General features: G+C 53.1%; 1 protein-coding gene across 1 annotated transcript in view; it reads right to left on the reverse strand.

Annotated features, from left to right (window-relative positions):
* Positions 1 to 283: 283 nt before the first annotated feature.
* The window catches only part of DPYSL5 (dihydropyrimidinase like 5), a 90,606-nt gene continuing 78,778 nt past the window's right edge, over positions 284 to 12,111 (reverse strand). The window contains exons 9-13 of the mRNA XM_044261923.1: positions 11,187 to 11,328; positions 9,651 to 9,793; positions 7,567 to 7,774; positions 2,571 to 2,739; positions 284 to 801 (exon numbers count right to left, since the gene is read on the reverse strand). Of these exons, the coding sequence (XP_044117858.1) occupies positions 716 to 801; positions 2,571 to 2,739; positions 7,567 to 7,774; positions 9,651 to 9,793; positions 11,187 to 11,328 (748 nt within the window). The 3' untranslated portion in view covers positions 284 to 715. The remainder of the gene's footprint in view (positions 802 to 2,570; positions 2,740 to 7,566; positions 7,775 to 9,650; positions 9,794 to 11,186; positions 11,329 to 12,111) is intronic.

Raw genomic sequence — 12,111 nt, forward strand, 5'->3', positions numbered from 1 at the left:
ACCACTGCGCAAACCAAACGTGCAAAACAAAATCATGTACACGCGCCTGGCACCAGCCCTGTGCCCCGCCCAGTGAGCCTCTCGGGGCCCGTGCCCCGCCCCCCCCAGACCCGAGGCTGGGGTGGGAGGAGGAAGAAGCTGGCCAAGGGTGCAGTGTCCCTGCCACACCCACACAGGGGCCAGCGCAGAGTCAGGAGAAACAGGACACCCTGGGCATGGCTGGGAAGCCAACACCTGTCTGACTTGGGAGAAGTGACCACAGGGCCTCCTTAGGGGGAGGGGGTCCTCTTCCTCCAACACACATCTGCTAAAGTGCTCCGGACAGCTGGCGGGTGGGCCAGGGGGCGGGGCACTCAAGGCTGGGCTTTCCCAAGGCCAGCAGGTGGAGGCGGGTGTGAGAGGAGGGGCTGGGCCGGGCTCTATGCATTGGGCTCTGTGCATAGTGTGGGTTTGCTGGGCCCCCAAAAGCCTGCCGGGGCCAAGGCAGGAAAGGACTGCAGCGGGAGGAACACATCTCAAAGTGCCTGTTAGGGGTTGGCTCGAAGCACAGTGAATCACGTGTCAGACATGGGGAGGGGCCTCCCCCCGGGTCCCGTGGCCCCCCTCAGGTGGTGCGCAGCCCAGCCCAGCCTCTCCTGCCCCCTGCAGCCGTGGCCGGAGGGTGTGCGGGCTGGTGGCAGCGGTGCGTCCTCACTTGGGGGGCTGGTCAGTGCCTTTACCAAATGCCGCTTGACCTGCCTCCAGGGGGAGCGAGGATCCGAGCCGAAGCTCGCTTTGGAACATGGTCATCGATTTGAGAACCTGCGGGGAAGGACACAGAGGGTGAGCTTGGGGGGGCTCTCGTCTGGGCTGTAAAGGCACAGCCACCATTTAGCTGGGGGAGCTGGTAAGCCCTCCGTGGGTGTGATCTAACTGAACCCTCACAGCTCCACCCCATTTTCCAGATGAGGAAATCGAGGCTCAGGGAAGTCGAGTGGCTGGCCCAGGGTTGCAGTGTGTGTCAGCGGTAGAGCCTGGATTTCAACCTGGGGCTTTCTGCTTCAGGGCCTCTGTGCCGAACGACCCTACTATGCTCTAGCCTGAGCACGTGGGCTCTCGTGGTGCACACAGACCACAGACCACGAATCAGCCCGTCAGCATGTGGACCTCTGCAGACACGCCTCGCTGAGTAAGACGGGGAGGAGGCTGGGCATTCCATTGTTCTGGAAAATCAAAGGACCACACCCCAAAGGCCCAGCATCTTGAAATCCCAAGACTTAGAAAAAGAGGCTTGGTGTCTCGGGGAGGGAGTGGGACATTCTTCAGTCCAGCCCATCCAGAACAGACAAGGTTGCGAGGAAGGAAAGTGAGAGGACGCCTGCTATTTGCTGAATCTGAGAGGGGCGGTGCCCTGAGGTGTGCTGGGAGCAGAAGCCACTGGCCAGGGGGCCCACAGCTCTGGGAGCCCTGAGGCTTCCCGTGGGGCTGGCTGCTGCGGGAAGGGCCTTGCCCAGGCAGCGGTGGGAACCGACGGCTCCCGGGACGGCACTCTATACCGCAGATCCGGTGCTGACTCCCAGCACATGTCTTGTCACTGGTGCAAGCAGCCGTGGCCCTCAAGGTGGGCAACAAGACTGGCTCTGAGGAGGGAGAGGACCCCCCTCCCCCAGACTACAAGGCCCTCAGAACAGGAAGCATATGTCCTTTGACCCAAGCTGCCCCCAGCACATGGGGGGCACAGGGGAAGCTCAGCGGGCAGCCCCTCGCCCTCAGTACCCCTCGGCCCCTCGTATTAGGAGAGCCTGTAGGTGCTGATAAATGCCACGCCCTGTGTGGAAAGTTCTGGATCTTGCTCCTTTCACTGTTCAGGTCCCAGTGTGGCCCTCGCGGAGTGATGCCAGGCCTCCACCTGGTCGGGTTCTGAAGGCCGCTCGGCGTGTTTGAGGAGGGTCCTCCCACCTTCGAGCGGGGCTCCTAGCACCCATCAGAGCTGCCCGCAGGACCAGGCCACATCATAGCCTCGCTCATTCCCCGATGGGGGGGGCGCTACCGTTTTGGTGGCACCGACCCCCACCTTTCACTACCGCAGAGCTCCTGGGATAAACAAAGTCCCAGAGCACAGACACACCCAATGTATCATACGTGATATTACATATATTAAAACTGCTGGCAGAAAAGGGGGCAAACATGGGGCTGAGGTGAGGGAGGAAAGGGAATAAGGGAAACACCTCTTTCAGAGGTTGCTGGGGAGCAGGGATGGGGATGGAGAGAGTGCAGTGGGGGTGCACAGCCCTCAAGAGGTTTCAAGGGGAAAAAAAAAACATCTGGACTTAGAAGCCATGGGGAGAGCACCCAATCAGCTACGGCCTCTTGGGGTGGCTGGTGCCCAGAGACCGGGAGACCCTTCCCACCCCTCCTAATGTTGCTGTGTCTGTACTGCGGGACACGGCACTCATCTCTAGACAAGGAGTGGTGGGGGGGGGAGATGGAGAGGAGAAGCTGCCGAGAGCCCCTGCCTGGGCGGGTCTCTGCTCCCGCTACCCCACTGGGGGAGAGACAGAGGTCCCTGGCAGAGCGGCCCCTGTTCTTACCAGAGAGGCTGAAGCTGGACTCATGAAGGTCTCTCATGCCCCCGTGTCGGGTAACAGGCCGGGTGGGAGTGTCTGCAAGGGGCGTTCCCATCTCCTTCTTCCCAGGATGCACCACGACGGCGACATCTCCCAGGTAGGGAGTACGGTCCACTCCCTTAACCTTTAAGGTCTAGTGAAGGATGGAGAAGGAGAAAACGTGGAAAAAGGACACCGTCAGAGCCCGGATGCCAGGGCCACCAGAGCCCCCTCCACAGCTGAGAGGAGGCTGGATGTCACCACTCTGCTCAGGGGCCAGATGACAGGCTGTGATGAAAACGTCCTACATCTGGAGCTCAGGGAGTGGGGGATTCTCTTACCTCCTCAACAATGTGTGTGTGTGTGAGCACACGCTTGCACACGGGGGCCCCTGCCTGCTCCCTCTCAGTGTTGGTAGGGTAACAGGGTAGCAGGCAGATTTCTGGGGTACTGCGCTCACCTGGAGCAAAGCTAACCCCTCACCCGCCAGACTCTCAAGAGGCCATGACTTTTACCGTGACCCGATCCACTTTGTGAGGAACGAAGCAAAATAAAGCCGATTTGGAGATGAGACACCCCCCACCCCCCACCCCCGCCCCAATGACAATACTGGTCGGTTTTGTGCTCACAAAGGCAGTCACGCTAAGAGCCCACGTTCTGCGTCCAGACGGTACCGGCTCCAATCCCAGTTTTGCTTCGTTGAAACTCTGTGACTTTATGCAAGTTACCTAACCTGTGTCAGTTTCCTTATTTGTCAAATTAGGATGGTGACATCACCGATTACATATAGAACTGTTATGCGGTCAAACGGATGAATACACACAGAGCTCTCGGAACTGCTCTGGCCCGATGCAAGGGACATAAGGACCAGCAGCCCTAATCATGGCAGATGTCCTTTCCGTGTGGCCGTTCACGTTAAAAGGTGCTACTGTGAGGAGGACCGAGGGAGTTGGAGTGTGTACACAGGGTCTGAAGCAACACTATAGATGGTCTACACCCCAGGCACCCACCAGGGACACAACCTCCACCTCCTTGCTGCTGGCTGCTTACTGGAAATCTTGTTGAAACATACAGGGAATTTCCCGAAGGAACTTCAGCCTACGTGTGTATTCTACGGGCTTCACTTTGGCATCCTGGCTTCGGAGACCAGGGTGGGGGCGGGGCAGGGAAGGGGGGAAGGGTGGCAGCTCGGGGTGGCTGAATCCTGAGCCAGTGACCCTGGCAGGCTACACCCCGGCTTCCGGCTTCCGGCAGCCCCCTCGGTGCCGGCTGCACATCCAACCCTCACCCGGAGGTGCTTTTTTCCCCCTGGAGGCCCAAGCTCTTTAGGGGCCCATCATTTGGGAAAAGGAGATTTTTTGTTGGTTTTCTTTTTCTGCATGCATGCATTCTTTTACAGAAAGTCTGTGACAACAGGCAACAGAACAGGCTTTCACTTGGGAAACTTACATTGTCATTGTAATAAGTGCTTCAGATAAAGAGAGTGGGGGGGGGGGTTGAATTTACATCAGTTCTGGTAGCTGGCGTTACTCCAGGGCCACTGGCCTAAGGATCGGAATGCTGTGAACTGGTGTTCATCTTACGTCTTTGTGAGCTTGGCTTTTAGAGGGCCTTACAGTACTTGCTCTGCCCTCTGCTGACCCTATTTCCTGACTAAAATATCCTTTTTGGAAAGACCACAAAACTGTCATCAGATATTCTCCCTCTCCCCCAAATTGCAACATAATTCATCAACTATGAAACTTGTCATTTTAAAGTATTCAGGGGTGCGTGGGTGGCTCAGTCAGTTAAGTGTCCAACGCTTGATTTCAGCTCAGGTCCTGATCTCTGGGGTCATGAGATCGAGCCCCATGTCGGGCTCGTGGCTCAGCACCGAGTCTGCCTGATTCTCTCCCAATCTCTCCCTGACTCCCCCTGCCACTCACACTCTCTCTCTCTTCTTCAAAAATCAATCGATCAAACAAGTAGATAATTCAGTGGTGTTTCAGTGGTGTATATTCCCAACATTGGGCGGCCCCTACAACCATCTCATTCCCAAACTTTTTCATCACCCCAAAAGCAATCCCACACCCCCTCCCCACCCCTCAGCCCTGAGTAACCACTTATAAGATTTTCTAGCTAAGGATTTCCTTCTTCTGGATATTTCCTATAAATGGAATCCTAAAATATGTGGTCTTCTGTGACTCGATCCTTTCACTTAGTATCAGGTTTTTAAGGCTTTGGTATGTGGGGTGACTATTTGTTAGTACTGTTTCCTATTCTGGCTCAGGAACACGGATGGATACACCTCATTCTGTTTATCCACTCAACAGCTGATGGACATTTGAGCTGTATCCACTTCTTGGGCTCTACAAATAAAAATTCGTGTAGATATATATTTTTATTTCCCTTGAGGATATACCCAGGAGTAGAACTGCTGGCTTATTTGGTAACTCTAGTATCTAACTTTTGGGGACCTGCCAGTCTGTTTCCCAAGTGGCTGCACCATTTTACATTCCCGCCAGCAAAGGATAAGCGTTCCAATTTCTCCACGGCCTAACCAACACGTTATTTTCCAGTTTCCTTCTTAAAATGACAGCCACCCTTTGTCAGACATTCCAGGGTATGAATGCCTCCCTCTTCCTGCTCCTGCCGGTACACTCTCCAGAGGCTGGCTGAGGCCTCCGCCATTATCCACATCCGAGGAGCAGAATGGAGATGGGACCATTCACCTCCTGACAGACCCTGAGTTTGCTTTTGGAATGAACACTGTGATAACTGAGGTCACTCGTACTTCATCGAGACTGGGAAGGAATCAGGCAATGGTGGAACCTCGAAGGCCTGCCAGCCAGCAAATCAAGAGGAACCCAGCGGTCACGGACACGCTCTTGGGCCTTCGAGAACCTAGAGCTCCCTGTTTGCTGGATCACTTAAAATTCTATCTGGAAATCAGGGGCGCCTGGCTGGTTCGGTCAAAGCAACATGTGACTTTTGATCTTGGGGATGTGAGTTTGAGCCCCACATGGGGTGCAGAGATTACTTAAATAAATAAAACTAAAAAAAAAAAAAAGAAAAAAGAAAAAGAAAAAAACACACAAAACTTCTATCTGATAATCAAAGATGGGGAATGGAAACTTGCACTACCCTGCTCTGTCTGGCATTTCCCTTGTCCCCTCACACACCCACCTCCCAGCCCACGAGGGCGGCACCATAGTTTGTGAAAGCAAGCTGTGATTTTTGTAAATGAACTTGTACAGACAGCCTCTACTGAATAACGAAGTCTTGGTGACGACCCTGAGAGTTCGGGAAGGCCTACTGGCCTCCCATCCCACCTGGTGGAACCTTCCTTCTGGGGATGGGGCCTCGTGGGCCAGCCAGAGGAGTGGGTGTCCAGGGAACAGCTGGGAGGGCACAGGCTGCGGCAGCTGCTCCTGGAAGCCTTTGGGTGGTTCCAGGAAGGAATGAGAAGGGGAGCAAGGAGGGGAGGCCTGAGGCACCAAGTAAAGAAGCTTGGGTTTTGCATAAAGGACTAGAGAACCAAGAGACTAAGAAAGTTTGGCTGATCCAGGAGAGAGGTCATATGATCATTTCATGGCAAGTGCACCAAGCCCCAGGCGGCTCTTCAAAGGCCTGTTCCTGAGACACTACGGAGCAGATTTCTAGAATAGTCACATGGCAGCTGAGTCTATTTCTCAGTCAGGGTCCTTCATACCTCTGGTCCCTGCTGGAAGCCAGAGCTGATGATGAGTGGAGAGCACGGGGCCTGTGAGTAGGAAGTTGATGCTGGTCTGGGACAGTGACCACAATGGGGGGGGGCAGGGGGGTGGGGAGGTCACCTGGAAGTGTCCAGAAAAGGCGCCCCCCCGCCCAGCGGCTACTTAGGGTCTCTGGCTGAAAAACACACAGACCATTTCACTGGGTCTCATCCCTGCACAGACCAGCAGCTGACAGACAAGGCTGGGCTGGGCAGTTTACCAGAAATCTGCAGGGAACCACCTTCAGAACACACAGTGAGCACCTGCTGTGTACAGAGGACTGGGATGTACTGGGCAAAAAGAACAGAAGAACAGGAGAAGCTGGGTGAGGAAATTAAAAAAAAAAACAACAAAAACATCACCATCTTTCAAGTGTGCCATGATTCCAACCCCAGCATCCCAGAGTCTAGGCAGGAGCTGCTGGACCCTCAGTCGTGAGAGAACGCTTGCCCTATCTAGATAGCAGCCTCTGAGGTCACACTAATGCTGCTTTAGGCCACAGGAAGGGGAGAGGAAACCGCTCGATGCTTCCAGTTGTCACAGTGTCAGAGCTGTTCTCTCCTGATGATCTGCGATCTCCGCCCAGAGGTCAGACCTGCTTCCCAGGACCTGGAGCGGTCAGCAAGAATTTGGGCCAGATTCTCCAGGCCAGCTCTCAAACATAAGGCTGGACAGTCAACCCTTGAGCAATCAGAGCACAGGCAGTCTTCCTTAGGGTGACTCTGTCTCCTCAGAGGACAGAACCCCTGGGAACGAGGAGAAGCCCAAAATTTTGGTGAACAGGGTGCTTATGGACTCCAAGGACTGGGCGGGACCCTTGAGATATGAACTATTCCAGACCTGGCCTGACCATTAGCAGTGTTGGCGGGGTGGGGGGGGGCCAGGGCAGTCCGAACCACTGGCAAATCCCACCCTCCTTACTACAGTCACAAGGGAGGGGGAGGTCTCAGGGAAAGAGCAACTCCAGTAACCTAGGCCAAGCCAGGAATCCCATGGGAGGATCGGCAAGAATCTTCCAGACGCTAGATGTTGGGGACATCTGTGAGCACCTTGTAGTAAGTATTCCCTTAGCTCCAGGGGAATTAGCGACTGTGCTCTTTCCACTGTTCCCAAGTGACCATTCCAGACACTAGGACTCAGTGGGAGAAGAGAGAGAGAACATGTCTGAGATTTAATACAGCCATTACAGAATTCCCCAAAAGGGGGCTACTACCTTGTCCCATACCCTTCTCCTTCCCTCATCTTACCTTTTCTCTCTGGACTAGCTTCTTGTAGACAGTGTCCGGGAAGGACCTCAGGGGATAGAACTTGCCAGTGCCCTCCGCACACATGAAGACACCGTTCTCGTACACGACTCGGCCCCGGCTGATGGTGACCAGGGGGACGCCATGGCAGCGCATGTTCTCATACAGGTTGAAGTCTCCTCCCTGCACCTGGGTGCTGGCTGAGATGGTCCTGGGGGAGAGGCAGCGGTGGGAGAGAAAGCTCTGAGACAAGGTAAAGAGGTCTCGGCTCAGTGGGAGGGGCGGATGCTCAGTGGGAAGGAATAACCCCCAAAGCTGGTGGTTGCAGGCTGAATTGTATTACCCCCCAAATTTATACGCCGAAGCCCTCACCCCCAGTCTCTGAATGTGCCTGCATTTACAGACAGGGCTCTAAAAGAGCTAATAAAAGTAAAATGAGGTCATACAGGTGGACCCTAAACCAATCTGACTGATGTTCTTTATAAGAAGAAATTCAGACAGCAGACATGGACACTCAGAGCAACGACCATATGAAGACAGAAGGGAAAGACAGTCATTTACAACCCAAGGGGAGAGGCCCTAGATGAAAGCAACTCTCCTGAGCCCTGCGGACACCTTGATCTTGGACATTAAGCCTCCAGAACTGTGAGAATATAAATTTTTGGTGTGTGAGCCCTCCTCCCGCCCCGTCTGTGGTAGGGTTAGGGCAGTCCCAGGAAATTAATCAACTGGACTAAACTCTAGCATTGTTTTGTTTTTGCTTTTAGATTTATCTGTTTTTGAGAGAGAAGGAGAGTGAGAGCATGAGCAGGAAGGGCAGAGGGAGAGGGAGAATCTCAAGCAAACTCTGTGCTGAGCACAGAGCCCGACGCGGGGCTCAATCTCACAACCCTGAGATCATGACCTGAGCTGAAACCAAGAGTCTGACACTTGACCAACTGCGCCGCCCATGCGCCCCTAAACTCTAGGGATTTTTCTGCCAATAGTGATCCATGACAGCCACACCTCTACAGCAGCAGGGACCTGCCCCCCGGCCTTAGGAGGCAGAACACGGCTTCTCGAATGCTCTTTGGAGAAGAGAGTGTAGGTATCCTGGCACCAGGGTGGGTGGTGGTACAAGGGGGGATCTTCTTTTCATTTCAACGTTTAATTTTCAGATTTCCGTTCAATGTTTGCCTGTCTGGCTCACTTCTGGCTTGTGCCCCTGGCAAACCGCCTGGCAAAAGGGGCACTTAAAAATCTGTTGAGTGATTGAATGAAATTTAAAATGAAAAAATGGTTTCCAACTCCCCTGCCCGGATCTCGGAGTAAAAATTACGCTCTGTATCCTGCGGTGTGGTGACTCCCGATACACTTCGTACAATCACTCGGCTCGTGGTCACTAGTGTGTGGCTGTCGAGCACTGTGCTCTCTGGAGTACCCAACACCCTCCCAGAGGGAAGCAGGGGGCGGGTGGGAGAGCCCAGAACGTCAGGGTATCTGTCCCGTTCAGCTGCTTCTTAGCTATGTGATGTGGGGAGCTCGCTACTCTCTGGTGTTAGTTTCTTCAATAGGAAAATGGAAATAAAAACTCCAGCACGAGTGTTTTTGGGGGATGGATATCAAATGAGCTCATTGACGTGAAGCCGCTCTGAAACGCCGTGAAGAGCGAGGCTCTGTAGCTGGTCTTAAGACTGTCTCGTGCGGGGCGCCTGGGGGGCTCAGTCAGTTCATCATCTGACTCTTGATTTTGGCTCTGGTCAGGATCTCAGGGTCGTGAGATCGAGCCCTGCGTGGGGCTCTGCGCCGCGTGGGAAGTCTGCTTAAGATCTTCTCTCTCCTTCTCCCTCTGCCCCTCCCTGCTTGCTCCCTCCCTCTCCCTCTCTCTTTCAAAAAAAAAAAAAAAAAAAGATGGTCTTGTTCATTGCCACATTCCTAGTGCCCAGACCATGGCAGATCTTTAAATAGCTGTTGAATGCAGTCACACCTCAGGGGTGGACTTCTCTACGCTAGACGCGGGCAAAGACGAGAAGCTTGCAGAATTTGGTAACATAAGTTCCTTCAAACCCCATATCCCTCCAGGGCTGGAAGCTAGCAGCGGGGTTTACTTTGTGGCTTCGGGGTCCCACACCACCACATCGGCGTCGGCTCCGGGGATGATGCGGCCTTTGCGGGGATACAGGTTGAGAAGCTTCGCTGCATTGGAACTGGTAACGGCCACAAAACGGTTCTCGTCCATCTTTCCGCCAACCTGAAACATTGCAGAAGTGCCAAGTCAACCCAACACTATGTGTGCCTCAAACTCCTGGTTACCCTTGCCTCTGGCCGGTGGACTTTTAGTGGGTCAGAACAATGGAACCAAGAAGGACAACGACGTGGGCACCATGGCAGACGAGCCAACCTAGTCGGCTCGGTCCCCTTGCTCACTCCTCGCTCCTTCATCCAGCAACAACGGTGAGTGGGCCCTTTGCAAAAGGTGTCTAACCCGGTGGAAACCGACCTCCTGTTATACAACCAGCTCTCCTCAGGCGCTCACTACAGAGGGGTCGGTAGCCTCCCTTCCCCCATGAAGGGACATATATTCTGGTCTCTCCAAAAACATCCTGCCCCAGCCACCAGCGAGAGCACCGTGGACTCCCTTCAAGGGGGATTCCTTGGCCACTCCTGTGTCCCCCTGAGCTGGTGGCCTCATCTTGCGAAGGTCAAATCTCCTTCGGCTCCTACTTTGCTGTAGCTCCTCTGTGATAGGTCAAGACCAAAGATACTTATCCTTCATGGGGAGAACAGATGGTATTTAAATGAAGTCCTAGTCCCTATCTTTTCTGAAAAGCAATTAGGCGAAATATATGAAGAGCCTTAAAAATGTTCATGTCCTTTGGGCCAGAAATTTGCTTCTAGGAACCTATCCTAAGGAAATAATTAGAAATGCTGACAATATATATACTCATTAACAAAGAAATTCTCTGCAGCATTCTTTGGGAGTGCACAGATTTGAAACAGCTCAAAGTTCCAAACCTCAGAGAAGGATGAACAAATGTGGTACCATCGGAGGAAATGTTATTTATCTATTCAAAAAGATGTTTTATTATTTACTTGTTTTTAAAGATTTTATTTTTTTATTTGACAGACAGAGATCACAAGTAGGCAGAGAGGCAGGCAGAGAAAGAGAGAGGGGGAAACAGGCTTCCCACTGAGCAGAGAATCTGATGTGGGGCTCGATCCCAGGACCCTGCAATCATGACCTGAGCCGAAGGCAGAGAGAGGCTTAACCCACTGAGCCACCCAGGTGCCCCTCAAAAAGATGTTTTAAAAAGAATTTTTACCGATATAGGCAAACACTCTAGACTGTTACATAAAAAGAAAATGAACCCAGTTATTAAAATAATATGTAGCACACACATAGAACTGGGAAGAAATATATCAAAATATTAATCATTTAATTTCTCAGTATGAAATTATGGGGATTTCCCCCCCCAATAATTTTCTGTATTTTCCCAATTTCTAGAATAGGCTGTACTACCTTTCTGTTTGGGGGAGTGGGTGGGGGTTGGGAAGACCTTTTTGGTTTCGTTTTTGAATGAAACAGGGAGCCATGAGTGAAAACTCCTGCTAGGACTGGAGCGGAGACGGGCCCCGGAACATACCACTCCTCTCTCCCAGATGACACTCAGGCGGTCCTGCACGCCACTCACTCCGTGCGGGATCTTGGTGAAGTCCTCCTTGCCCATAGCTTTCTGCTTCGTAGTGAAAGGCCGGTGATCTGATGCCACAATGTTCAGAGTATCACTGGAGAGAGAGAGAAGGATGTGACCGCTAAGGGAGAGAGGCTAGGGTCCCAGACGGCGGGGACAGATGCAGGGGAAAAGCCTTCCTTTGGGACCCAGGCCAAGCTGATCTCTGAAGTATGATCTCAAACAAGTTACTTCATCTGTGTGAACCTCAGTTGACTCATCTGCAGAATGGGAATATGGGTAGAGTGTGACACCGCCTGTCAGCGTCACAGGAGACACGGAGGAGAGCTTTTGGGACATCATCTTTTAAGAGCGAAGACTGCAGGTGAATAAAGACTGAACTTAGCATTTTGCTCATGTGAGGCCCAGATGCCAGTTTCCGCTCATCGCCTTCCTCAACCCCTACCAGTCCCTGCTGGTGACAAGCCTGGGCTGGGCAAAACATTTACAGGTTCAATGCTCAGTTTTGCTAAACAACTTGCAGCCGTCGCCTTTCTTGGATGTGGCGCTCTAACAGCACCGAAGGGGAAAGGAGGGACAAGACAGAAGAGAAGTCTGCCTTCATAAACCATTGACATAAACGATGTACAAGTCAACCCGTTCATCACCTCTGCCCTCCATGAGCATCAGAAGGTTACTGAGGCTGGCCTCCATGTGAGGCTGTGGGAGGCTACGGTGTGGTGCAGCTCTTCAGGGCTCGCTAGGAACTTAGGGCAGAGACTCAGGATGGTGAGACGCCAGACTCTGCCAAATGAAGGTGGTAGAGCCAGGCCACATTCTGAGATCTCTGCAGCCGAGGGCTCAGAGGTGGTGAGGGGCGGAGGGGGAAGGGTGCCAC

Source organism: Neovison vison, chromosome 8, assembly GCF_020171115.1.
Source record: "Neovison vison isolate M4711 chromosome 8, ASM_NN_V1, whole genome shotgun sequence".
Classification (NCBI taxonomy): domain Eukaryota; kingdom Metazoa; phylum Chordata; class Mammalia; order Carnivora; family Mustelidae; genus Neogale; species Neogale vison.